Source organism: Oryx dammah, unplaced genomic scaffold, assembly GCF_014754425.2.
Source record: "Oryx dammah isolate SB20612 unplaced genomic scaffold, SCBI_Odam_1.1 HiC_scaffold_16, whole genome shotgun sequence".
NCBI lineage: Eukaryota > Metazoa > Chordata > Mammalia > Artiodactyla > Bovidae > Oryx > Oryx dammah.
The window spans coordinates 36,058,489-36,086,138 of NW_024070200.1; the positions used below are offsets into that span (position 1 = coordinate 36,058,489).

General features: G+C 52.9%; 3 protein-coding genes across 3 annotated transcripts in view; 1 reads left to right on the plus strand and 2 right to left on the minus strand.

Annotated features, from left to right (window-relative positions):
• Nucleotides 1-13,600, minus strand: part of SNUPN (snurportin 1) — a 44,709-nt gene extending 31,109 nt beyond the window's left edge. The window contains exon 1 of the mRNA XM_040257289.1: nucleotides 13,521-13,600. The gene's annotated coding sequence lies outside the window, so the exon portion shown is untranslated. The remainder of the gene's footprint in view (nucleotides 1-13,520) is intronic.
• Nucleotides 655-13,629, minus strand: IMP3 (IMP U3 small nucleolar ribonucleoprotein 3). The gene is made up of 2 exons (XM_040257305.1): nucleotides 13,521-13,629; nucleotides 655-1,845 (listed from the first exon to the last, which is right to left on the minus strand). The coding sequence occupies exon 2, from the start codon at nucleotides 1,743-1,745 to the stop codon at nucleotides 1,191-1,193; it is 555 nt and encodes a 184-aa protein (XP_040113239.1). The 5' UTR covers nucleotides 1,746-1,845; nucleotides 13,521-13,629; the 3' UTR covers nucleotides 655-1,190.
• On the plus strand, nucleotides 13,223-27,202 carry SNX33 (sorting nexin 33). Its single transcript, XM_040257275.1, has 2 exons — nucleotides 13,223-15,895; nucleotides 22,391-27,202. Exons 1-2 carry the CDS (start codon nucleotides 14,434-14,436, stop codon nucleotides 22,642-22,644), a joined length of 1,716 nt encoding a protein of 571 aa, XP_040113209.1. The 5' UTR covers nucleotides 13,223-14,433; the 3' UTR covers nucleotides 22,645-27,202.
• The last annotated feature ends 448 nt before the right edge of the window (nucleotides 27,203-27,650 follow it).

Here is a 27,650-nt window from a genome sequence, read left to right on the forward strand (position 1 = left end):
CCCACTGGTCTTGGCATTCTGTTATTTCCCTTGTAGTGGTACTGAGTAAAGGCGGTAGTCTTCCTTCCAGTGAGCTGGCTGCATTAGAACAGATCCTCTCCCTTCATGTTCTTCCATTGTCATCAGGCTAGGCTCCCTGACTCCCAATCCATCCTTTGTGTCCCTCAATAAAGCCACTCTAATTGGGCAACTAACCTTTCTCTAAATTAAAGGCTGGGCAGGTAGTGATGGCGGGCTGTGATGGATAGTAGCTGTGCAGCTGCTGCTCTGGGCAGGCAGCCCTGGAGCCTCCCGAGGGCTCCACTCCTAAGAATTTTCCAAGACCCTCCTGGGCTACTTCTAACAGCTAGATAGACAAGCTACAGGGTGATTATTTCCTTAGGCAAGCAAACACTTCAGCCCTCTAATATGGTATTTCCTGAGGCTGGAATAGCAACAGGAAGTCCTGTGGGGAAGAGTTCTGCCAAAACACTCATTCTGAGGAAGGGATCAGTAAACTGACAAATCTGCTCAGCCCTGTACAACATCCTGCAACCTCCACACGTGGAGCCCAGGGCAGGTCTCACCCACAGGCAGCTCCCTGCCGTCACTATTCTTCTGTGGGTTCCTGAATTCAGGGAGACCTATAGATGCGACCCTATATGACAAACCCAGACTTAAAAGCAGTTAGGCCATTTATTGACATTAGGAGAGCATTTCTTTAAACAAGAGAAAGAACTCTGAATACTAAAATCTCATCTATTTTATGAAAACTTGAGACCAACCTCTACGACATTTGACACAGTTTAATCACGAACAAGAGCAAGGATTCGAGTTAAATAAATTAAACCACACTGTCCTGTTATAAGAAAATGAAACGAAAGCTGGGGGAGGGGGTAGGTCCTCCCCGATCCCAAGTCCTTGCATTCACACCGCAATGTTTCAGGTACGAGAACAAAACAATTCCCCAGTGCAGCACAAAACCGCTTCCCATTGTTTCTTATGGCAGTCACTGAATTACCAATTGTCCGAAGGCTAAGAAAATTTCGTGGAAAAGGGCGTACCCTTTGGCTCCGTGCGTAGCCTGTGGCTGAGGAGGCAAGTTCTTAAGAACCGACGACTAGCCGATACACTCTTGGGGAGACGCGCCTTCACAGACTCTCAGGCTTGTGTCTCAGCTTCCCCATGGAGTCCTGGCGAGGGGGGATCCGCTAGGCGTCCAAATCGAAGTCGTCACGCTCCTCATTGTACTCCAGCACGTGCCGCTTGATCTTGGACGAATCAACCCAGGTGACAAAGTCCTCCATGCTTCGCGTGACAAGGAAGGCGGGGTCGGTGACCACGTCGGGGCCCACGCGCACGTGGCCCTGCTCCACGAATGCCACGGCGGCCTGGAGGTGCTGCGCCATGCGCAGCTTAAGCAGCACAGTAGGCAGGCGGCGGCGGCAAAAGGACGAGGCCGTGACGAAATCGCAGAGCTCCAGCGATCCCCGCGTGGGCACTAGGCCGAGAGCATACAGCTTATCCAGCAGCGCGGCCGAGGAGCGCACGCGAAACGGGTCGCGCTCCGGGAGATCGCGCAGGCGCCGGGCCAACTCGCGCACAGCACGGCTCAGCTGGTTGTAGCGCGTATAGTCCTCGCGCCGCTGCAGCCGATAACGCCGCAATACGCGTAGCTCATGCAGGTTGTGATCTGTGACCTCCCAGTTCAGAAAGTCCACCTGCTTGAGCAGCTTCTGCTCGTGAAACTTAAGCTTCCGCACCATGATGGCGGCCCAAACGTTGCCGGACCAGAGGCTCAACGCGCATTCCAGCTGCCGCGCGACTTCCGCCTCAGTACTGCTAGACCCGGCCGCCTTGGGGACCCTGCGCCAATGAAAGGAAGACTCAGGGCCAGGCCTCCCATTTCCATTGGTCAGGGTGAGGCCACGCCCCGTGTTCGTATCTCGCGTTTCTTCTCCGCGTTCTCTGAGGGAGGCAGGGGGAGCAACGCCTGGAGAGGCCTGGGATGGGAGGGGCGGCTTCCTAGGCGAGTCTGCGCTGTTTTAAGTTACCCAGTACCATAATTATTTCCTCTCGTTTAGGTTTCTGTCATTCAGGGCCTCTCTGGAGAGCCTCTTCCAGAAGAGCTAAAGAGGATAGTTCCGGGAAAGAGGGGTGACCGCCGCGTTAATATGGATTTACTGTGCTAACTGACCTTGGCGCGGGTTGGGGTGGGGAGGGGCTGTCCTCCCACCGTGTTGGGGCTTCTCGGAGCCGACAGGGGCTGATCGGGTATCCCCACGGCCTACTAACCGCAAGTCCATTTACGAGGCGGGTGGAGCTTTTTCACCCTACCAATTGGAGCTTGAAGCCACTGAACCTATTCAGTACTGATTCCCAGGCTACTTCTGCACGCCCAGAATCAGGATCTACAAAGGAGTCACTTGAAAATCTGTATTGTTAACAAGAATGCCAGGTGATTCATAAAATCCAGTAAATTTGAAAAACTTGGATAGTACAAATCCTGCCTCTTTAATCCGGGCTGAAAGGAATTAGCCTGACAGGTTGGATTTCTGGAGTAGTTAGTGAACTGACAACACTTTTTCTGCAAATTGTATCTGTTTTAGTTTAGTGTAGCGCTAACAGAACTAACTTCTTTATTTACCCAAGACTTTGACGCCACCTAGCTTCTTTGCCTATAATTTTATTTTTGTACGCTTTTCATTGTTTTTTAAAGATATAATATTTGATATGGGCGATACTATATGTAACATATGTGAGATACAAGAATGCTTGTGGACCCAACAGCCAGTTTAAGAAAGCATCACCAGGACCTATTCAACCACTCTCCCAGTCAGAGGTAAAAATATCTGCTCTCCTGAATTTAGTGTTTATCTTTGCCTTTTGTTTAAAAAGAAAAACAGTTTTATCATTTTATGCATCCCTAAGTATACTGAGAATTTTCTTACTTGAAGCATAGCCCATGGAACAGCAGAGAGCTGTTGAAAATGCAGAATTTTTACAGGATCAGAATCTTCATTTAACCAGATCCCCAGCTAATTTGCGTGCATGATATTTGAGAAGTGTTACTTAGATGATATCACATATGGAATTTTTTTATATATAGCTGCAGTTGCTTTTAAAAAACTGCTGCATTATATTCCATTGTTTTGTTGTTGTTCACTTGCTCAGTTGTGTCTGACTCTGCAGCGCCACAGATGCCAGGCTTCCCTGTCCTTCACTATCTCCTTGAGTGTGCTTAAACTCATGTCCATTGAGTTGATGATGCCATCAAATCATCTCATAGTCTATTGTTCCCTTCTCCTCCTGCCTTCCTAGCATCAGCGTCTTTCCCAATGAGTTGGCTCTTCGAATAAGGTGGCCAAAGTATTGGAGCTTCAGCATCAGTCCTTCCAATTAATATTCAGGGTTGATTTCCTTTAGAATTGACTGGTTTGATCTCCTTGCAGTCCAAGGGACTCTCAAGAGTCTTCTCTAGCATCACAGTTTGAAAGCATCAATTCTTCAGTGCTCAGCCTTCTTTATGGTCCAACTCTCACATCCATATATGACTACTAGAAAAAACATTGTTTGGTTCTATCCAATTTATTAATCCATCTCCTGTTGGATTTTTTTTTTTTTTTGGAGTCACTGTTTTTTAGCAGTGCTACGTTCCTATAGGTTTCCTGTTGCACCTATGCAGTAGCTTCTAGCATACATCTTGAATTACTGAGTTGTAAAGGATGCGTGCGGAGAAGGCGATGGCACCCGACTCCAGCACTCTTGCCTGGAAAATCCCACGGGCGGAGGAGCCTGGTAGGCCGCAGTCCATGGGGTCGCTAAGAGTTGGACACGACTGAAGCGACTTAGCAGCAGCAGCAGCAGCAGCAAAGGATGCGTGAACATGTAAAGTGCATGCTCAGCTTTACTAGCTATTGTCAAATTGTTTTCCAAAGGGGCTGTACCAATTTATTTTCCTTTGTCACTACATGAGAGTTCCCTTTGCTCCTCATTCTTGACAGTGCTTGATTGGTAGACTTTTTAAATATTTGTGAATCTGATAAGTGTGTGATGGTATTTTACTGTGATTTTAATTTACATTTCCTGATGAATAAAGGTTTCATATATGTTTCTTCCTCTGTGGAATGCCTCTTTGTGTATTTTTCTATTGGTTTGTGGGGTAGGTAGAATAGCGACCCCTCTCCCAAGATGTCCACCCAGAGCCTGTGAATGTCACCTTATAGGAGAAAAGGGATTTTGCAGATGTGATTTAATTAAGGATCTTGAGACAATGACATTGTCCTGGATTAACTGAGTCAGTCTCATTAATCACAAGTGTCCTCAGAAGTGAAAGAGGGAGGCAGAAGAGTCAGGGAGATATGATGCATGCAGAAGTCTGAGGTATGATTTCTGACTTTGAGGATGATTGGGAGCTAGGAGCAGAGGAATGTGGGCAACCTCTAGAAGCTGGAAAAGGCAAAGAAATGGATTTTTTACCTAGAGCCTTCACGAGGAACATGGCCCTTGCTGACACCTTGATTTGAGCCCAATGAGATCCAGTTTGGTTTTCTGGTCTCGAACACAGTGAAAGAATAAATCTGTGTTGTTTTAAGCCACTAAGTTTGTGGTAATTTGTTGCAGCTGCAATAGGAAACATACAGATTGTTTGTTTGTTTTTCTACTTTATTTGAAGGTGTTCTTTGTATATTCTAGATAGTAATCCTTAGCTAGTTATCTATGGTGTGCAAATATCTTTTCCCAGTTTGCACTTCATCCCCACACTTCATATTCCCCCAGCCTCACTCCCTTCCATCTTCAGCCTTTGTTCAGTGTGTGCGGGAGGACTCTTGGTTAATTCCCTTCTCCCCAGACAATAAACATAATAAATAAGTAAATTATATTTGTTGGCAGGTGATAAGTGTCATGAAACAAAATTGAGCAGGATATAGGAGAGCTTGGGGTGAGGATGGGCCGTAATTTTAAACAGGGCATGTGAAGGTAGGTCTTACTGAGAAGGTAATATTTCATGGTGGGTTAGCCATGTGGATATCTAGAGGAAGAGTATTTCAAGAAGAGGAAGCAGTGAGTACAAATGCCTTAAGATAGAAATGTGCCTGGCATCTCAGAAGAGGAATAACAAAGCCATCTTGGCTGGAGCAGAGTGGGCTAGTAAGTGAGGAAAGGGGGCTCAGATAACAGAGGCGCCACAGGCTCTCTTAAGGTCTTTGGTTTTTAGGTTGAGTGAGATGAGGACACTGGAGGGTTTTGAACTGAGAACTGACATCTAACTTAAACGTTTTAAAAGAACCACTCTGACTGCTATGTTGAGAACAGACTGTCAGGAGGCAGAGGTGGAAACATAGAGGCCATTAGGAAGTTGTAGTGATGCAGGTGAGAAGGGTGGTAGCTGGGACCAGGAAAGCAGTTGTGAGATGCCAATGAGAGAGGAGTTCCAGAATAAGGAGAAAGGTCAAAGGATGGCTCCAGTTTTGGACCTAAGCAAGTGGCAGAAAGTACTCATTACCTGAGATGGGGGATATTGCCAAATAGAACATATTTGGGTGGCAAGATTAGAAATTCAGCTTTGGACATGTTGGGTTGGAGATGTCTACTAGACATGCAAAGAGAGATGGCAAGGAGAATGACTTGTAAGTCTGGTAAGTCTGAGGTTTTATTTTTTATTTTTCTTTTTTGCCAAACCTCAAGGTATGCAGGATCTTAGTTCCCCAACCAGGGATAGAACTTATGCCCCCTGCAATGGAAACATCAAGTCCTAACCTCTGGACCACCAGGGAGTTCCCTCAGTTTGGTATCAGCCCAGAGAAAGGCCTGGGCTGAAGATTTAAAATTTTGGATATTATTGGCAGAAAGATGGTGTTTGAAGCCATGAGTCTGGGTGAAATTGTCAAAGAAGTGAAAATAGAAAAAGACAAGAGGACCACGCTACTAGTAGGCAATCTGGTGTCAAGAATTATTGACTTTTTCTCCCTTTCCGGCATTCAAGATGTCGAAGCAAGGTGCGAAATTCTGGATTTCCTTGGGTCTTCCGGATGGAGCCACGATCAACTGTGCTGACAACACAGGAGCCAAAAATCTGTATACCATCTCTGTGAAGGCAATCAACGAATGACTGAATAGACTTCTGCTGCTGGTGTGGGTGACATGGTGATGGCCGCAATCAAGAAAGGAAAATCAGAGCTGAGAAAGAGCGTACATCCAGTGATGGTAATTTGACAATGAAACTCATACAGGAGAAAAGATGGTGTGTTTCTTTATTCTGAAGATAATGCAGGGGTCAGAGTAAACAATCCCTGGAGGAGGAAATGGCAGTCCACTGCAGTATTCTGTCTGTGCACAGACAGAGGAGCTTGGCGGGCTACAGTTCATGTGGTCACAAATAGTCGGACACGACTGAGCAACTGAGCACATAGTAAACAGTAAAGGCAGGATGAAAGGTTCTGCTGTTATAGGACCAGTTGCAAAGGATTGTGCAGACCTGTGGCCCAGGATTGCATCCAGTGCTGGCAGCATTGCATGCTTCTTCGATGAATTTGTAAAAAAGATGTAAAATAAAAATTATCCCCCCCCACCCCGGAAAACAAAACAAAACAGAATTATTGGAGAGAAGTGGACGAACCAGTGTAGTAGAAGGGAAACCAGGAGAGTATGGCTGGCCAGTGCAAATGAAGAAAGTGTATCCAGGGGGAAGGAGTGATCAACCTGGTCAAAGGAAGGAGTGATCAACCTGGTCTCTCTACAGAGAGCCTAAGTACAAGAGAAGGGCTGAGAATAACCATTAGGTCATTGATGGCTGATAAGGGTGTCAGTGGAGTGTGAGATTGAAAGAATGGCTAGAGGGGTTTAAGAAGAGAAAGGGAGGAAAAATGTTGGAAGCAGCTGTTAGAGATGGCTATTTTGAGGAATTTGCTGCAAAGGTGAGCAGATAAAGGGACTTCCTAGATGGTCCAGTAGTTAAGAATCTGCCTTGCAATGCTGGGGGCACGAATTCGATCCCTGGTCAGGGAACTAAGATCTTATGTGTCCCGGGCAGCTAAGGCTACAAGCAGCAACTTCAGAGCCCTTGCACTCTGGAGCCCATAACATGCCATAACAAAGATCCTGCATGCCACAGGTAAGACCTGATGCAGCCAAAAAAAAAAAAAAAAAGCAGAGGTGAGGTGCGGAGGGGAGTAGTTGTTGGGAGGGAAGTGGAGTCAAGAACCTATTTTTTAAAGGTGTGCATTGACTCTTCCTTCAGTATCGACATCTTGTTGGTTGTCATTCCAGTCTGTTCTACCCCCATAAAATCCCAAATTTACTTCTCCCCAGACCTTCATCATCTCTTGAAAGCATTTCTGTAGTAATAGTCCAGTGTGTCTACCATGCTAGTCGCCAGCGGAATCAGCCTGGAAACCACTGGCCATAGTTCTCCCTTGCTTATTCCTTTTCTAAAGGAAGAAAGCTGGGATGGGGGATGGATGCTGTTTCCTGTGTCTGAGTCAGGGTCCCAGCAGGAAAGAGAGAATACACTCCAATTAGAATAACATGAGGAGAATTTAATTAAAAATTTCCCAAAGGAATGGGCAGGGTGTGGGGAAACCACAAAGGTTAGTGCAGTTGCCTGAGAATAGTAACTGTGGGTCCTGTTACCCATAGGTTTGAAGAGAGTTGAGAATAGAAAATATAGGTTCTGGAAATCTCTGTGAAGCTTAAGAGTGAGCTTTCCTCATGAACCTGAAAACAGGGTGGCCACTGTGAGACAGAAACCACTTCCTCCCTCAACATACGGAAGTAAATCTAAGGTGTAAATGTGTATACATATGTGACTTGGGCTTCCCCGGTGGCTCAGTGGTAAAGAATCCACCTGCCAATGCAGGAGTTACAGGTTTGATCCCTAATCTGGGAAGATCCCACATGCCATGGAGCAACTAAGCCCGTGTACCACAACTATTAAGCCTGTGCTCTAGAGCCAGTACTCCACAAGAGAAGCCACTGCAACCACTCTAGAAGCTTGTGCACCACAACTAGAGAGTAGCCCCACTAGCTGTAGCTAGAGAAAGCCTGCGTGCAGCAACAAAGACCCAGCACAGCCAAAATAAATAAAATTATCAATATGTGACTGAAGCATTTGGGAACCAACTAAAGACCATCAAGGTGGTGGCGGGGGCCCCTCTGAGGGGTGGGGTTAGCTAGGGCTTAGGTTAAGTGCTGGAGATACTTTCAAACGGTGGTGTTGGAGAAGATTCTTGAGAATCCTTTGGACAGCGAGGTGATGAAACCAGTCAATCCTATAGGAAATTAACCCTGAATATTCACTGGAAGGACTGATACTGAAGCTCCAATGCTTTGGCCACCTGATGTAAAGAGCCAACTCATTGGAAAAGACCCTGATGCTGGGAAAGACTGAGGGCAGGAGGAGAAGGGAGTGACAGAGGATGAGATGGTTGGGTGGCATCATCGACTCAATGGACATGAGTTTGAGCAAATGCTGGGAGACAGTGAAGGACAGGGAAGCCTGGCATGCTGCAGTCGATGGGGTCACAAAGAGTTGGACACAACTGAGCGACTGAACAACAACTAGTAGGGTGAATAGAAATCCCATCGATTGTCAGGAAGCAACAGTTAGAACTGGACACGGAACAACAGACTGGTTCCAAATAGGAAAAGAAGTATGTCAGGACTGTATATTGTCACCCTGCTTGTTTAACTTATATGCAGAGTACATCGGAGAAGGTGATGGCACCCACTCCAGTACTCTTGCCTGGAAAATCCCATGGATGGAGGAGCCTGGTAGGCTGCAGTCCATGGGATCATGAAGAGTCAGACATGACTGAGCAACTTCACTTTCACTTTTCACTTTCATGCATTGGAAAAGGAAATGGCAATCCACTCCAGTACTCTTGCCTGGAGAATCCCAGGGACGGGGGAGCCTGGTGGGCTGCCGTCTATGGGGTCGCACAGAGTCAGACAATGACTGAAGCGACTTAGCAGCAGCAGCAGCAGCAGCAGCAGCAGAGTACATCATGAGAAACACTGGGCTGGAAGAAGCACAAGATGGAATCAAGATTGCCGGGAGAAATATCAATAACCTCAGATATGCAGATGACACCGCCCTTATGGCAGAAAGTGAAGAGGAACTAAAAAGCCTCTTGATGAAAGTGAAAGAGGAGAGTGAAAAAGTTGGCTTAAAGCTCAACATTCAGAAAACTAAGATCATGACATCTGGTCTCATCACTTCATGGCAAATAGATAGGGAAACTGTGGAAACAGTGTCAGACTTTATTTTGGGGGGCTCCAAAATCACTGCAGATGGTGACTGCAGCCATGAAATTAAAAGACACTTACTCCTTGGAAGGAAAGTTATGACCAACCTAGACAGCATATTAAAAAGCACAGACATTACTTTGCCAACAAAGGTCTGTCTAGTCAAGGCTATGGTTTTTCCAGTGGTCATGTATGGATGTGAGAGTTGGACTGTGAAGAAAGCTGAGGGCCGAAGAATTGATGCTTTTGAACTGTGGTGTTGGAGAAGACTCTTGAGAGTCCCTTGGACTGCAAGGAGATCCAACCAGTCCATTCTAAAGGAGATCAGCCCTGGGTGTTCATTGGAAGGACTGATGCTGAAGCTGAAACTCCAGTACTTTGGCCACCTAATGAGAAGAGTTGACTCATTGGAAAAGACTCTGATGCTGGGAGGGATTGGGGGCAGGAGGAGAAGGGGATGACAGGATGAGATGGCTGGATGGTATCACCGACTCGATGGACATGAGTTCGAGTAAACTCTGGGAGTTGGTGGTGGACAGGGAGTCCTGGTGTGCTGCAATTCACGGGGTCGCAAGGAGTCGGACACGACTGAGTGACTGAACTGAACTGAATAAAGGTAAAATGTTTTCAACAGTCTAGCACTCAACAGGAGAATGGCACCTGACTCCGGTACTCTTACCTGGAAAATCCCATGGATGGAGGAGCCTGGTAGGCTGTAGTCCAAGGGGTCGCTAAGAGTCGGACACGACGGAGCGACTTCACTTTCACTTTTCCCTTTCATGCACTGGAGAAGGAAATGGCAACCCACTCCAGTGTTCTTGCCTGGAGAATCCCAGGGATCGGGGAGCCTGGTGGGCTGCCATCTATGGGGTCCGCACAGAGTCAGACATGACTGAAGCGACTTAGCAGTAGCAGCAGCAACACTCAACAAGCACTAAGGGAGTAGATGCTTCTGTTAAACCAAGTTTGGAGAGAGGTTCATCAAATGGAAGAGAGATCATAGAAAAGGGGTGTCCCAAAAGCAGTTGTGGGAAACATATTCAGGCTCTGGTCCTGGCGATCCTAGGCTGAACTGAGTCCTCAGAATCAAGGCTGCACCTATGGTTGAGGGGACCAGACCTCAAGGTTTCTTGGCTGAGAGAACCATTGGTTCTTCCCATCCTGGGGCATTCAGTTTCACTGGACTCAACTTCTGGTAACTGGGCTTCCCAGGGAGCAGCTCAAATTCCCTTGGTCTATTGATGCATAAATTCAGGTGTGCCTGGACAGTTGAATTTCTCTTTGCAAAGTAATACCTGGGCTTTTGGGGTTTGCACATAAACCTTTATTCTGGTCAAATGCCAGCTCTGTGTGGGGCATTGGATCTACTCACTGAACCAGTGAAATTGGCTTTTGGAGCCAGAAGCCTGCAAATTACACCCTTCAAAACAACTCAAGGTGGGGAATTCCCTGGCAGTTTAGGGGTTAGGGCTCGTGTTTCTAGTGCAGGGGGCATGGATTCTATTCCTGGTTGGGGAACTAAGATCCTGCATGCTAAGCCGCCAAAAGAGAAAAGCAAAATAAAACAATAGCCCAAGGTGCCCACCTTTACAGCACCACCTTGTGCCAGTTAATCTACAACAAGTGGGAAGTATGAGCATGAGGGGGAAGGAGGTTCTAGTTAGAGGAGGTAGACAAGGCTCAGGGCATAGCCAGGAAGGGGAGTAGGGGCTGAAGTCTTTGTTCATCTTAGGTACCTCCTGTTGACTTAAAAAAATTGCACAAAATGAGAGTTGCAAGTTAAGTTTTATCTGGGGCAAAACGCAGATTGTAGCCTGGGAGACAGCACCTCAGATAGCTCTGAGAAACTGTTCCACAGAGGTAGGGATTGGGGGGAGGACAGTATATATGTGATTTTGGTAAAGGGGGAGTACATTGTAATCAAGCAAATATTTTTTGTAGAAGTTTCTGCTAGTCTTGTGAAGCTTCTGTTAATCAGCATTAAGGATTTTAGTTTTAGTGCTTTTCTTAATATGAGGAGATACAAGAATTGGGCTCATAAAATCAGCTCCCGAGAATATCTATCTGAAGACCTGTCGTGCCAGTTTGTCCCTGAGCACAGAGTGCCTCATTTCTGCTTTCCACCCTGAACTCCTTCAGGGGTGTTGAGGGTCAGTGCTGCAGCAGCACATGCTTTAATCCTTATAGAGTTAGATACGGAGAAGGCAATGGCACCCTACTCCAGTACTCTTGCCTGGAGAATCCCATGGGTGAAGAGCCTGGAAGGCTGCAGTCCATGGGGTTGCTGAGGGTCAGACACGACTGAGCAACTTCACTTTGACTTTTCACTTTCATGCATTGGAGAAGGAAATGGCAGCCCACTCCAGTGTTCTTGCCTGGAGAATCCCAGGGACGGGGGAGCCAGGTGTGCTGCCGTCTATGGGGTCACACAGAGTTGGACACGACTGAAATGACTTAGCAGAGTTAGATAGGTAGATGGCAAGTGCCAAATTGTAGTTGACACTCCTCCTCCAGGAAGTGTTCCTTGATCCTTGCTCAACCCAGGTTGGGATAGGTGCCCTTCCAGTCACATTTCATGGCACATCGCTTTATTTTCCTGATCCATCTGAACTTCCGGTAGGTGAGGACAATGCCTTATTCCTCTTTGTAGCCCAGGAGGCCTGGTACAGAATACTCAGTTAATGTTTCCTTGAGTGCATGATCAAATGAATGAGACAAAGACAGAATGAAGGAACAGAGGACAAGAGTTGTTAGGTCGCTCAGGCGTGTCCAGCTCTTTGGTACACCAGGAACTGCAGAATGCCAGGCTTCCCTGTCCTTCACTATCTCCTGGAGTTTGCTCAAACTCATGTTCATTGAGTCGGTAATGTCGGTAATGTCATCAAACCGTCTCATTCTCCTTCTGTCCTCAATCTTTCCCAGGATCAGGGTCTCTTTCAATGTGCCAGCTCTTATTATAAGGCAAGAGGGTAGACTGTAAACTCTCCAGGGCAGGCACCCCCACTACCTTCTGGTACCCTGATCACCAGTGCCCAGCACAATGTCTGGCAGAATCAATGACCAGGGTCAAGTACCCTTTACCTCTTCCCAGAGCCCCAGCCCGACCATTCCTCTCGTCCCCATGGTGTTAGCAGAGACGAGACACCGGTCTCCGCCAGCCGCCGCTCAAAGCACGGCGGAACCTGGTCGTGCCTACTCTTGTTACCCGTCACTGCAGATGTACAGTCTTGTCTTTCTCCCCGGAGGGAGTCGCCCAGGACAGGGGTTCTCCTGGCCCTGTCCGTCTAGGGTACTAGGACCCGCAGCGGCCTGTATCCCAGCCTGCTCAAGCTTTTTCCATGAGGGCACCGCTGGCTCTGGGGCCCCCTCCAGAAAACAATCCCCAGGCGGCGCCACGGCGGCGTCCCGCCGGAGCGGTGGCGGGGCGGGGAAGCGGGAGCGGGGGTCTGCGGGTTTCCGCGCACCCTTCCTCCACCTCCCGGGTCCCGGCTCTGGCGTTCTCCTCGTAGCCCCGCACGTGGCAAACTTTCAGAGTTTTCCTCACTTGCGTCACGGAAAAGGCAAGAGGGTGACGGAGCCCGGGAGGCGAGGCGGTGGCTGGAGAGCTCCCCCGCGCGGCGCTTGAGCCCCTCGGGGCGTGAGGTGTCTCCCTGAGAGCGCGGACGGGCTGCGGGGGTGCAGCTGCCCTAGGGTCTGGCCCCGGAGGCTGCCTCTCGTCCGCGACCGATCGTCTCCTTGCTCTCGCATCCCGATCGCCCCGCGAGTGAGTGAAGGCGCCCGCCACAGGAGAAAAGAGAGGAGTAGGCGGGAGCCAGGCTGCTGCGTCCCAAGCCCGCGGGAGGGCGGAGCCGGGCCGTCCCTGGCCAGCCAGGACGCAAGGAAGTGCCGCGGAGTTTGCCCAATTCCCCAGCCTGCTTTTCCTTCTCCCTCCCTCTCCCCACCCCTCAACCCCACCTCCCCGTGCCCCCGCCGGCTATTCCCTCCTTCCTCGGGACGCCACCTCCCGGAATCGCCTTTTTTTTTCTGTTGTTTTGGATCTGGCTTCTCGCTGGCGGCGCCGAGGAGCCGCGATCGCTAGAGAAGAACGCGGGCTCGGGGCTCAGGCCGCCGCCCACCGAGGGGATCCCGCAGGGCAGAGCGGAGGACGGACGGACAGACGGCGGGACAGACGGCCGGCCGCACCATCAGCTCTCCAAGCTCACTTTCCAAACTCCTGTTGAGTGTGTGCGTGCACGCGAGGGGTGGGGGTGGGGGTCTACGTCCAGCGCGCCGGGGCCGGTTACCAAGGAGATTACCTTTGGACGAGGGTCCTTGGACTCAGATCAGGGTCATCTTCAGGCTCAGAAACTGCTGAGGAATTAGGCAAACAAAAGAGGCCACTCAGCTAGTGGCCAGGAGTCGCCCGAGCGCCTCGTCGCGTCCCCTCCTTTCCCCCGGGTTGGGGCTGGCCGCCTGGGGGCGGGGAGAGGGCACCCAAGCCGGCTGAGGGCTGGGGGCCGGGCCGGGCCGCCGGGTCGCAGAGTTGGCCGGCCTGTTGTGTAAGCCTCAGTCCTTGTTTTCCCGGCCTGGCTTGTCGTGAAGCCGGACACATCCACCCCTGGATTCGATTCAGGAGGCTGCCGCTTTTCTCCTTGCCCCTCTTGGATTTTCTGGATTTTTGAAAACCCAGTGGCCCAGGAAGAGGAGGAGGAAGGAGGAAGGAGATCTGCAGAGGAATGTGAGAGCCTCCCAAGGCCCAGGCTGGAGGAGCCAGAAGGATCTGGGAGCCAGAGCTACCGGAGTTTCTGGGACGGTGGTTTCCAAGTGATTCTCTTCTATTTTAGAACATTGTTCCAGCGGAGAGTGTCGAATTCTTGCCTGCTCAGGGCTGGTTTTCTCCGAGTCACTTGACTTTTCTTCTAGGAGTGGGAGGAGGAGAGACTCTCCCCTGCAGGGGCTGCGGAAGGAAGAGAGGAAGACCAGGGACATGAGCCCTCTCGACTCACAGGAATGTGCGGGCAGACCTGGTAGGGCCGATTCTGAGCCGTGGACATTGCTTTGAAGAGAGGAGGCTGGATACCTTCTGTGGGTGCTCAGACCCCGCAGTAAGGGCTGAGAGACTGAGGGCTGTGGCCAGCCTTGAGTTGCTCGTGCATCCTCGGACACCCTAACAAGTGTCCTCAGTTCTGGGCAGGACTCTCCTCATCATTCTCTACCACCGGTCCAGACATGGCACTTAAAGGGCGAGCCCTCTATGACTTCCGCAGCGAGAACAAGGAGGAGATCAGCATCTGGCAGGACGAGGACTTGGTCATCTTCAGCGAGACCTCGCTGGATGGATGGCTGCAGGGCCAGAACAGCCGTGGGGAGACCGGGCTCTTCCCTGCCTCTTACGTGGAGATCCTCCGTTCTGACACCGGCTCCAACCATGCCGACTACTCCAGCAGCCCCGCAGGCTCTCTGGGCACCCAGGTTAGCCTGTATGACAGCTCCAACACTTCCAGGAGTGGCGGCGGCAGTGGCTTTCTGTCAAACCAGGGTAGTTTCGAGGAGGACGATGACGATGACTGGGATGACTGGGATGATGGATGTACGGTGGTGGAGGAGCCACGGGCCGGTGGGCTGGGCACCAACGGGCATCCTCCGCTCAACCTCTCCTACCCTGGTGCCTACCCCAGCCAACACATGGCCTTCCGGCCCAAGCCACCCCTGGAGCGGCAGGACAGCCTGGCATCTGCCAAGCGAGGCAGCGTGGTGGGGCGCAACCTCAACCGCTTCTCGTGCTTCGTGCGCTCTGGCGTGGAGGCCTTCATCCTGGGTGACGTGCCCATGATGGCCAAGATCGCTGAGACATACTCCATTGAGATGGGCCCTCACGGCCCGCAATGGAAGGCCAACCCCCATCCGTTTTCATGCTCCGTGGAGGACCCCACCAAACAGACCAAATTCAAGGGCATCAAAAGCTACATCTCCTACAAGCTCACACCCACCCACGCCAGCTCACCTGTCTACCGGCGCTACAAACATTTCGACTGGCTCTACAACCGCCTGCTGCACAAATTCACTGTCATCTCGGTGCCCCATCTCCCGGAGAAGCAGGCCACAGGTCGCTTTGAGGAGGACTTTATTGAGAAGCGGAAGCGGCGGCTCATCCTCTGGATGGACCACATGACCAGCCACCCTGTGCTGTCCCAGTACGAGGGTTTCCAGCATTTCCTCAGCTGCCTGGATGACAAGCAGTGGAAGATGGGCAAGCGCCGGGCCGAGAAGGACGAGATGGTGGGCGCCAGCTTCCTGCTCACCTTCCAGATCCCCATAGAGCACCAGGACCTGCAGGACGTGGAGGACCGCGTAGACGCCTTCAAAGCTTTCAGCAAGAAGATGGATGACAGTGTCCTGCAGCTCAGCACGGTGGCCTCGGAGCTGGTGCGCAAGCATGTAGGGGGCTTCCGCAAGGAATTCCAGAAGCTGGGCAATGCCTTCCAGGCCATCAGCCATGCCTTCCAGATGGATCCCCCCTTCAGCTCTGAGGCCCTCAACAGCGCCATCTCTCACACGGGCCGAACCTATGAAATGGTTGGTGAAATGTTCGCCGAGCAGCCCAAGAATGACCTCTTCCGGATGCTCGACACACTGTCTCTCTACCAGGGCTTGCTCTCCAACTTCCCCGACATCATCCACCTGCAGAAAGGTAAGAGCCCGTGTGGGCTGGAGACCCTGACGGCGTCTGCGCTCTGCAGGGCACAGGGGCTATGAGGATGGCCCAGATGGAGCAGAGCGGCTCAGCTAGTCTTTCGGTCGCTGTCTCATCTGCTCATTCAGCAAGGGTGTTGAGCACCTAGCAGATGACAGGCGCTATTCTAGGTACAGGGATATTTATGGGCAGGTCTGGTCCCTGTCCTCATGGAGTTCACTGTTTACCTTCTTGTCTGTTCATTCATTCACTCACTCACTCATTCATTCTTTTATTTTCTCTGTTTCTGTCTCATTTACTCGTCTACCCATTATACATTGAGTCCTCCAAGTTATTAGGCTGGGTTCTGGGAACCCGGAGCTGATCAGGGCCCAGGCCTTGCCCTTGAGGAGCCCACAGGCTTGTGGGGGACATGGGCACAGACCCAGATAATGAGAGCACAGAGCGTAGCCTATCTTCCCGCTTGTCACCAGCTCACCTCCCTGCCTTTGCAACTTCAGAGACTGTTCTCATGGCTGCACATCCTATCTGTGAGCTTCCTCCCTATCTGTGTTCAGGAGGGTTGGCTGTCCCCATTTTGCAGATGAAGAAGCTGTGTCCACAGAAGGGTGGCTGCACAAGGAGTCCTTGGCCTAGCTGGGACTGTCCCTTCCTTTTGTACCTCCCCAAGGACACATGCATTTTGGCCACCTCCCAAGCTCAGTCGTGTGTTCAGTTCTCACGGTCTCCTCCCTAGGGGAGGGACAGGATGGGTCCCTGTTACTGTGGAGCTGTCAAGGAACTGCCAGGGAAGTGACTCATAGCCGGGTCACCGAGGGGCACCCGGACTGGGCTGAAGGAGAAACCGGGGGTCCAGGTCACTGCCCACATGGTCCATCCGATTCCCCCTTCATGAGCCTGGCTTCTCTTCTTGCCTGAGCACTGAGTCAGGAGCTGACCCGGCAGGTGGCTGAGTCTTGCGGACTGCAGGCAGGGCAGGAGGGAGGTGTGGTCCTCCCCAGGGCTGCTTGGTAACTCAGGAAGAACGTCTGCAGGGCGTGGGGCTGGCTCCCAGGCCCCTGAGCCCTGAGGTCAGGCCTGGCTTGGTGGAGAGTTTTCCTCTGGGCGGGGCCAGGAAGCCGGCTCTGCGCTGAGCCTGGGGGACAGCAAACATCACCGCCCTGCCTTGGTCGCTGGTAGTAAACCAGCTTTGTTCCCCTTTGTTGCTGTTCAGTCACTAACTCGTGTCCGCTTCTTCGCGACCCCATGGACTGCAGCATGCCGGGCTTGCCTGTCCTCTATTTCCCCAAGTTTGCTCAGACTCATGTCCATTGAGTCTGTGATGCCATCCAACCATCTTTAAGAGGTTCACTTCTAGAATTTCTCCAGCTTCCAGACTCTTGTCTCCCCTTACTGTCTCTTCTTCCTCCTTCTCCTCTCTGCTTTTTTTTTTTTCCTTCTCCACATTCCTCTCTTCCTCCTTCCCTTCTTTCAGCTTCAGGAGACATGACCTGAGTTCTGGTCCTGGCTCTGCCCCCAATTTGCTGTGTGTCCCTGGGCAGTGCCTTCCTCTCTCTGGGCATTAGTTCCTCAGTCTGTAACACAGAGTGGACACTGTGAGCTCTCAGGCCTTCAAGGGGGTGGGGTGGGGGAGAGTGTCCTGGGGAATGTCTGGTTGAGGACAGAACGATGCCTTAGTTTCGGCTCTGAGTTCTGGGGAGGGACAGGGCAGGGGTGGTGGCTGGCCCACTGGGGCAGGTGTCGCCTTGTGCGGAAGTAGAGCCATGCTCACTGCTGTACTAGAGCCTGGGAAAGCTGGTTCAACCAGCTCCTCAGATGGCGTGTTCCTGTGTGGGCAGCAGGAGAAAGGTGAGCAGGGGCAGTGATGAAACAGCTGCTCACGTGCGTGGCTAGGGACCCTCCACCCAGGGCAGAGCTGGGAACAGGAAGGCAACCCTGGACTCAGGGCTCCCAGGCTCCCATTAGAGTAGGAGGGATAAAGGCAGTCTGGCCTTTCTGGCCGTGGATCAGGGGCACAGAGCTGAGAGGCCACTTCTGAGTTTCCACTGGAGGCTAAGATGAGGGGCCAGTGGCCCTCTGTGGGTGATGTATTCAACCTCAGACAGAGGCCACACCTACCTTCCCTTAACCAGAGGACCCCTCCCCATTCGGCCAAGGGCTTTGGGGCTTACTATTCTACTTTCTAGGCTCTGTACCACCACTCCCAGCCCTGTGTGGGGCAGCTACTACAGTGGTTAGGGAATGGGGCTTGACTCTGGCTGAGACAGAATTGGGCAGGCTTTGGGGAGCCACAGCCTGCTGGGGGGAGAAGTCCCATGGTGGCCCTGTGGATAGAGACCTTTCACAGAGGGAGGAGCAGGAAAGTTGGGCCCTGGGTGCCCAGGATGCTGTCAGCCTGTTCATACACTCTAAAACACGGTGAGCATGTGGGAGAGGCTTTGGAAGGAAGGAGACAGGAGGCCTGGTAGGGTTTAGGAGACCAGAATTTGGACAAATGTTGTCTTTGAGGTGACCCTGATTGAGTTTCCTCCCCTGAAAAAGCTTAGGAAAATGGGCCATGGAACCCATTTGGTGCGGAGGTGAAGCTCACCAGCCTTGTCTGCCCACCAGCCCAGTCCCTGGAGCTCAGTCCAGGGGTTTCTCCTGTAGGGAGAAGGGTAACCATGTGATTTATCGCCCAAACCAGGGCAATCTTGTGGCGGGGGGGTGGGAAGCGAGCCTTGATAATAGTTAATCTGGGACAGCGAGGGGAAGCAGTGACTGTCCAGGGCCCCTGCCTGAGAGCCAGCCAGGGCAGGACTCTGTCCTAAGACTCATCACAAACCACAGATGTCAGTGTGGGTCCCTCCATTCCCAGATGAGGGGCAGTGAGGTGGGCTGATGACCAGAGTAGGAACTGGAGCCCCAGTGTCTCTAACTCCACAGCCAGGTTGTAGCCACTGTGCCAGACAGATGGGAGCAGGGGCTCCCTAAGGGGTGGGTGCCTGGGGTAGACGAGCCAGAAGGGGAAGGACCAGGGAGGGAGTTGGGTGCTCTCGCACCAACTCAGCTGGCATCCTCTGTGGACTGGAGGCAGGACCTGGACCACACAGCACGCATGTAGAGGTCATGGTGCTCACAGGTTGGCCAAGGCAAAGTGGCCCTTGCAGGACCAAGTTCTACCCTGGGGGAATAGGTAGGTCTAGCCTCTGTGCTCTAGGCCATTACCAAGCTCTCCTTCTGCCTCCCCTCCTAGGCTCCCATGAACAAAGAATCGTATGGCCCCGAGCCACCACCAGCTGGGTCTTGGCTGTGACTGAAAAGCAGTTTGCACCTAGCTGCACAACGCATCTGGAGCTCCTATCTTGGAGCTCCTGGAGTTCCATCCTAAGTACTTTAAATGTGTTAGTTCAATTAAACCTCTGCTCTAACTAGAAGGCAGGGACCATCATTATCCCATTTTACTGATGTGGAAACTCTAAAGTGCTATACTGCCCTGAGCAGCTGTCAGCAGCATCATATGTAGTCCAACTTGTCCTTGGACAGTGAGGAGACGTGCAGTCCTTGTTGGAGGTGACACAGTGGACTAGGACCCAGACCTCCTGCCCTCAACCTAGGGTAGGGACAAGATGGATTCATGCGGGAGTTTAGGGAATATGCCTGAGACCCTGGGGATCTGCAACTCCAACCTTCCCGTCCCTGTTTCTGGGATCCGGTCTATAGGACAACTGCCAGGGCAGGAGGTGCCCAGGGTCCTCAGCTCAGGGTGAGTCCTAGGTGGAATGTGGTGGGGTAAGGGGGGACTGGCCCAAGCCCTGACTCCCGGTTTGTCTCTGGGATGCGTTAGTGTTAGCTGGTACCACTTCCACATCTGAGTCACAGGGTGGAGGGTGACAGAGAGCAGGGTGGGGCCTCCCCTGGCCCCCATAGCCTTTGCCCCCCAATCCCTGGCTCCCTGCCTGTCTGTGGATACCTGGCAATTGCAATAGATTCATTCCTATTATCTGGGCCTCAGTTTCCTCCCTCTAAGGCCATGGGATTGTGCTTAGTCGCTCAATCAGGTCTGACACTTTGTGACTTTGTAATCCACCAGACTCCTCTGTCCATGGGATTCTCCAGGCAAGAATACTGGAGTGGGTAACCATTCCCTTCTCCAGGGGATCTTCCCAACCCAGGGATCGAACCTAGGTCTCCCGCGTTGCAGGTAGATTCTTTACCATTTGAGCCACCAGGGAAGCCTAAGTCCATGGGCTATTTAAGGCCTTCAATAGCTTCTTAAATGCAGGTCCATCCCCACCACACCCAGACTTTCTCAGGAAGGTGGAATCCAGGCCGGTATGTTTCCTTTGCTGAAGCCTAACTCTAGTTTCTTTGTCTAGCTATTTTCTACCTTTCTTCTTCTAGTTCTTTCTACCCCTGGGGACCTTCTCCGATTCCTGAGTGCATTGTCTGGACGCCCCATGTATGTGCCTGGAGGACTTGGCCTGGGCTCCCTGCAGTAGCAGTGGTGTCCACTCCTGCTCTGCAGGCTCCCTCGGGGCCAGATATCCCGCACTTTGTGGGCAGGAAGGAGGCTGGGAGGCCCTGGACAAGTCCTTTCCCACCAGGGCCAGAGTTTCCTCTGAAGAGTACCGGCGTGATGGTGGAGGTGAAGGTGGCCATGGGGGTAGGAGCTGGACAGCTGTCCTCTAAGGCTGCTCCAGTTCTGAAGCCTCTCAGGGCGTGTCTCATCTTGGTCCCACAGTCAATCCTTCTCCTTCTGCCCAGGTCCGGGCGATCAACCTGGGGAAGGGACCCAATTTGGAAGAATCTGAATGAATCAATAAGGATGGAACAAGAGGCAAGAAGAGGTGGTTCAAGGAAGGTGCTGAAAGGACTGAGTGGGCTGGGAGCTGGGCACTGTGGAGTTCTTTTGGGTGCTGTGTGAGCAGTCCTGGAAGTGTTGCAAATGTGAGTCGGCCTGCCCGAAATGCCACTATTTGCCGATTAGCCACACACTTGCCGTCTTCTGTGGGTACTGCTTCTAAAGGCAGGGTTATTTCCAGCACATAGTAAACGCTCAGTAAATGTGTCCTGAATGCATTGAACAACTTGAGAGTAAACAGATTACGTTTCAAAGGTCCCTGAGAGGCTCCCCCTTAAGTAAGAGGTGGGAAGCATTAAAAACAAGCCTGTTACTCATGTGCGGTGGGTGCTTTTGAAGCGCTCCAGGAGCATGCTGTCCTCTGTGCCAAGCCTGCCCACCTCCATACTCTTCTTCACACTGTGGATTCCCTACAGCCCTGTGAGGAATGCCTGCCAGGCACAGGCACATTGCCTCCCTGGCTCAGCAACTGCCCACTGGCTTCAGCGCAGAATCAGTCAAGTGCTTGTTAATTCAGAACTGAAACCCTTTCACCAATTGCTTGTTGATTCACTCAGGTTCTTCCAAATTGGGTCCCTTCTGCGGATTCATCCCCTGACTCCCCATCTGTCACCTGGTTATGACAATGGCCTCCTCTAGTCGCCTGGGGACTGGGGTGAGGAGGGAGCAGAGCCTATATGTGAGAGACACACACAAAGGAAAACTCCAGGTGGCCTTTCAGCCTCTGTTTTAGAATCAGCAGTGTGATGGGGGCAGGAAGAAGGATGCTCCTTGTGGGAGTGGCACCTGATCGGAGCCTTGAATTATGCAAAAGGATCCGGGAGGCAGAGATAGGGAGGTAGGAGAGAAAGGGTGCATTTGATGAATATGGGGTCAGTGCGGAACAGGTGCAGGGGTCAACTCCCAGAGGGCCTCCCAGGCCAGGAGAATGGGGGACCTTGCTCTGCAGGCCAGAAGGAAGCCAGGGGAGACCTGGAGTCAACTTGGCTGCTCTTCAGGTGCTATGGAGAACCTCTCAGAGGTTGGGACTGAAGTGGGGAGATCCGTGGGGGGCCTGTTGCAGCAGTCCAGTGAGATTGAATCAGTTTATCAGACACATGTCAGAATCTGCGTGGGCTAGGCTTTGTTCTAGGTGCTAGAGACACTGAGCTCATACCTGGAGGGATGCAGTCAGAAAAACCACAGAGAGGTAAGAGCTGTGGTAGAGGGAAGCCCAGGACACCTGGGAGCAGGCGAGGCCCCTGATGCAGTGGGACTGCCCAGAAGGCTTCCTGGAGAAGTTGATATCTGAGCTGAATGGGGAACCAGCATGAGGGCTGATGAGGCCTGTGGTGGATAGGGACAGCCTGGTTGTAGAAGTCAGTACAGCTAGCAGGGCTGTGACCAGTCAGGTGTGTGCTGCTGGTGTAGCCTCAGATTTGGAGGGAAGATGGTACATCTGGCTTAGGACATGCTGAAGGTGAGGGTTCGGGGGACATCCTGGTGGAGACATCAAGTGGCTGGACCATGGGTCTGGAGTCCAGGAGGGGGGCCTGAGTTGAGCCAATGAGGTTACTGTCTGCCCTTGAAGGGTCTCAGGGCAGGGTTAGGGAGCTAATGGGAGAGACCAGAGCCCTAACTGCCCTTGACCTCCGCTCTGCCTGTGCCAGGCGCCTTCGCCAAGGTGAAGGAGAGCCAGCGCATGAGTGACGAGGGCCGCATGGCGCAGGAGGAGGCTGACGGCATTCGCCGGCGCTGCCGCGTGGTGGGCTTTGCCCTGCAGGCCGAGATGAACCACTTCCACCAGCGCCGCGAGCTCGACTTCAAGCACATGATGCAGAACTACCTGCGCCAGCAGATCCTGTTCTACCAGCGGGTCGGCCAGCAGCTGGAGAAGACGCTGCGCATGTATGACAGCCTCTGACCGCTTGGCCCAGGCCCTCACCCCGCCCCCGGGGCCTTCCCACACCAGCAGTGCCTGGAGGGCGGGGAGTTGGGGGTGGCCTTTGGAGGAGTCATGAATATCCCTGGGAAAGTCCCCCACCCCTTAGAGCTAGGGGCACAGCAGGGATGAGAGCCGGGCCAGGAGCCCTCCAGGCCCAGGCCTGGGCTGCTGGTCAGTCACCTGAGGCCAGGCCAGCGTCTTAGCTTCCCCTGGAGCCTATAGCACACGCCCACCTGGGCACTTCCCCCTCATTCGTTCAGCAGATGCGCGGGCCTGCTGCGGTCAGACACTGGGCATCCAGGCTGTGACACGCCTGCTCTTGTCCCCAGTTGAGGTAGGGGTCAGACGCAGAAACAGGCGGGGGCAATACCGAATGATCGATGGTAAGGAATGGGCTTCTGGAAGCTTGCAGAAGGGACCACTTGTTCTGCCGTTCAGGGATAACTCCATGGAGCAGGTGACATGTGAGCAGTATGTCTTGAAAGATGACAAGGACCTGCCAGACAGTGAGTGGGGACAGTGGACTGGGAAGGCATTCGGAGGAGAGCAGCCTGGACAAGCTGTGGGGGCCTAGAAACACCTCTTCTCCTCTCCTTTGTCTTTCCCCAGCAAGTCTGGGCACCTTGGTGTGTCCCCTTGTGTGACAGAGGGTGGGGATCAGCCTGGCTCCCAGGCCCCTGTCCCTGCCCCGCTCCCCTCCCCACCCCGCAGGAGGGGCTGCAGGCCAACTCCCTCCCGACTCCCCCTTCACCAGCTGAGCCCCCTCACCCCCTGGCTAGGGGACCACCTTTGCCCTGGGCTCAAGGTGCTGAGACAAGCCACAGACCCCAGGATTTTGGTGGTACCTGCCTGGAGGGGACATCCACAGGTTACTGGGTATTTGAGTTCACCAGCCATAGCTGTCACACTCCTGGCAGGCTTGGACCTCCGGCTCCCAGGGGCCAGCTTACCCGTCGCCCCAGGGATCCCGGGCCCATCTGACCATCACCAGGCTCACTGTGATGCCATCCAGGTCCTGGTGGGATTGTGCTGTCTCCCACTCACGTTTACATCCTCAAGGGGGCTCTTCCCACACCCCCAGGTCAGAGTATGGTCAGAAACTGACAGATGCTACTGCTGGCCTTCCCAGGAGGTCATGGCTATTTCTGGCTGCTGCTGCTTCAATCTTCATTCTTTCTTGTTTTCTTGATAAACCTTTTCCAATTAAGATAACAAAAGTATGACTCCTTATTTGGATCCTGGGGCGGGGGATGAGGGTGGAGGGAAGGGTGGAGCCCTAGTTGTCCCTGGGAGCAGCTGGACCAGGTTCTGAGGTCGTGATGGGCACAGCATTCACTCCAGAACCTCAAAAGTTGGTGGGGGGAGGGCCGTGCTGGTGGTCGGGGCTAGCTGGGGACCTCTGGGTGGCCATGGACCCCAGCTCAATGCAGACCCTTCCGGGACCTCACTCTCCTCTTTTCTCAAACGGGTGGAGTCCTGCCAGGGGTTTGGCTCTGCTGCTCTGTGATCCAGGACTGAGGGTCGCATGAGGAAGGGACAGTCTAGACAGGGGGTTCGTCTCTCCAGGAGGGCATATCCCAGCCTTGCCCCCAGGAAAGCGCAGTCCAGGAGAGGGGGTGGGACTCAGACCCTGTGTCCTTCCCCGGGCTGTCCAGTCCAGGGTGCCTAGCCCTGCAGTGGCTTCCTGGTTGGAAACTGAGGTGGACTCCCAAGCTGTTCCCTTGGGTATGTCCTAGGCAGGATGGACAGGAATCTGTTTGCACACAGGAAAGAGGAGGGCTGGGAGGCTGAGGGTCTCTTGGGGGCAGTGGAGACTGGGTGGAGGGAGAGCGGCTGGGGTCCAGGCATCAGGGGAAGGCTTTGGCTAGGCTGGGGGCTGCGGGAGCTCACAGCCACGAGATGGAATAAGGGGTGGCAGGTACAGCGGGTAGAGGCAGCAGAGGCTCCCTGATTGGGGCAGAGCGTCCTCAGAGGAACTTCTGGAATGGGCCCCTGGCCCTGGGTCAAAATTAGGTCAGATTTGGGACTTTCTGTGGAATTTTCCCCTCTCTCCTCCCTGCCCTCCTTCTTTCATTTTCCAATCCATCTGAGGACCTTCCCACCCTTAACCTCTTCTCAGCTTCAACCTCTAGGCAGCCTTCTGCAGTGAGCTCTCTGACCATGGGGAGAAGTGGGGGTGAGGGGGTGGGCTTCCCAGGGCTCATCTGTGTTGAGTGATGGGAATGCTTTTAACACCAGTGCCTGGAGAGTCCCCTTGTTCACGCTTCCTGCCCTGGGAATAGCGTCACCTCTTGTGTCTCTTGAGAGGGGTGGCTGCCTCCCACACCTTCCGTCCTCAGGGTGAGGGGGCTTAGTCTGACACGTTTCTCAGGAGGGGCTGTACGTAGGAAAAGTATCGAGATGTGAGCTAAGGGAATGGAAGGACGGGCCAAGCCTCTGAGGTCTCTAGGCTGGGATGGATGTCTGTGTGGTGGAAGCAGGGATGTCACAGCCCTTCTTTCTGTGTGGGTTGGGGTGCTGGGGGAATTTGAGATTGATTTGGGCTGGCCAGCCTCTCTCAGCAAGGGCCGGGGGACCAGTGTGTGTGGGGGCCAGTCTGGTAGTGGCTGGGCCTACTGGCTGGCCTCAGTCACACGCCGGGCAGATGTTCCAGACTGAGTTGGACCCAGCTGCCTCCAGTTTCCTCCCTTGGGAGGAGGGTGGAAAACAAGGCCTCTCTTTCTGCCCTGGGCAGCTACCGGGACTTGGAGGTGGGGGGCAGGGACCCCGAGCCTGTCTTGGCCCAGCCCAGGGAAGGAGTCTGCTTTGTGGCCTCATATGGGGGTGGAGAATGGGGATGGCTCTGTGATCCTGCACCCAGGTCCAGGGGCTCAGAGGTGCATGGGCACACAGGTCACACCTGGCTCCACACACACACACGATGGTCATACGCTGACACGCCTGCACTCCCAGCCACAGTGCAACAGTCACACATTCCCAGCCACGTCCACACGGGCCCACACCCCATGCGTGTTGTCTGTCTCAGTCACTTTGTCACTCATAGCCCCACCATAGTCCTGTGCACGCAGGACTCATCCAGTGGCACACACACTCAAGTCATGCGTGGCCACAAAGTCACACATGCACATAGCGAAGGTGCACACACACAGATGCTCTTAGAGTCGGCCTGCATCACCTCCTGGGGGAACCCGTCCGGATCCTTCATTATCTGACACCACCAAGTTCAATTCCTCGTTGCACAGACGGGAAAACTGGCTATATCACCCAGTGGGGATGGGGTATGCTCTGGGGTCAGAGACCAGTTCCCAGTGGGCTCTGTGGCCTGGCCTTGGCCACTCCTAGGCAGTCCCTGGGGCCAGGCTGCCTCTGAAGTCCCCTGGCTGAACCCACTCAACAAAGCTCCAGGCATCTCGCATCTAAGAGCCAGGATGTGGTGGGCAAGTCCCAGGCCTGGGCGGGAGGAACATTCCTGCACCATCTCCTCCCCAAGCCTGCAAGGACTGGGCCCGCCCTGCCTGCCCGCCCGCTGACTCAGGCCTCCAGGAGCCAAGCTGGCTTGGCTCCCTCACCCACCCCAACCCACCCCAACCTGCTTTCCCACCACTGCGGCTCTGCTCCCTCTCTCTGCTGCTTGGGGCAAGAGGAGATGGTGAGGCCTTGGCAAAAAGACCATGAGGAAGCATAAAAATTCACCTCCCCCAGATATAGCTCAGAAGGGCTGATTGTGAAACCCCGCTCCGGGCTTTGGCAAAGCCTTTTCCCTTTGGTTTTGTTTGGTTAGTCAAACCCCAGTGCAGTCTAGTCTGTTAAAAAGCAGTGTCTCACACAGTTGAGTCCTCCTTGGTCCACATGGCAGCCCTGGTAGGCAGTTATGCCATTTCACAGACAAAGAGACTGAGGCTTGGCCCGAGAGAGGATGTGACCTGGCTAGGGTCACACAGTGGGTCAGGGGTGGGGATAGACTTGAACCCAGCTCTCTGGCCTCATTCCCTCAAGTCACCTTGATTAACTCCAGAGGGGTTGGCAGATCTTAGCTCCAGAGGTGTGAAAGAATAGGAGGCTGGCAAACTAATTGCTGAAATCTGCAGGGAATTTGAGGGTGGGGTGAGTCCCACCAGACCCCCAGGGATGAAGAGGCTGAGGGCAGCCTTGCACAGCGAGGTCTGCAGTGACTCAGGGTCTCCATTTACAAATGAACATGTGCAAGGAACATCACTTCATTTTCCTGTAATGGCCTGAATTTCCCTTTTGCTTTCTTGTTAACCCACCCAATAGAAAAGTAATCTGAAATCAATCTTGGGACCCTCCTTTCCCCAGGGAGGCATGTAAGTTTTGGGGCTGGCACATTTGAAGACTTGAGGCAGGCCCCTGGCACTTTGAATTTTAGAAGCTGAATCCCTGATCCTATCACTCGTATGAAATTTTGCCTGCATTCCTCATTAAAGGTCATTCATATATACCTACTTGAGTTGGGTTCAGTTAATTACTTGACAATGTCTTGTCGTGTAGATATTTAATTAAATTTTATTCATTTTGATTTTATCTTTATTTTCTTTTGCTTTTTGGTGTTTTGCTACTTTTTGTCTAGCTGGCTACAAACATTGTTGTGGGTCTTGCAGAGCCCCTGGACCCTGGCACTGGGCCTGTGTGCCACCGTGGTCCCAGGTTAGCACTGGACCTTTGGCTCATCTTCCCCAGTCTCCTGCCTTCCCACCACCTGCTCCTTTGATCCCACCCTTAAGCCTCCATGTGTCTGGCCCTTTTTCAGTTTGGGGCACTCCAGGTTCCCTCAATTGTCCCTGTACCTTGTGGGTCTCAGGGAACCTCAAGCGGCTGGCAAAATCATTCCACAGCCTCCACCACACATTCAAGCATGAGGTGCTCTGGGAAGCTGCTTAAAGACCCTGTGGAACCCTTTATCTTCTGAGGTCTGGTCCTGCCTGGGAAGGGGTTCAAGTCCCCACTGTGCCTGGATCCCCCAGCAT

Coding starts and splice junctions, on each gene's coding strand:
- SNX33 (XM_040257275.1), top strand. CDS start 14,434: ATGGCACTTAAAGGGCGAGCCCTCTATGACTTCCGCAGCGAGAACAAG. Junction 15,896..22,390: donor CATCATCCACCTGCAGAAAG/GTAAGAGCCCGT, acceptor TGCCTGTGCCAG/GCGCCTTCGCCAAGGTGAAG.
- IMP3 (XM_040257305.1), bottom strand. CDS start 1,745: ATGGTGCGGAAGCTTAAGTTTCACGAGCAGAAGCTGCTCAAGCAGGTG.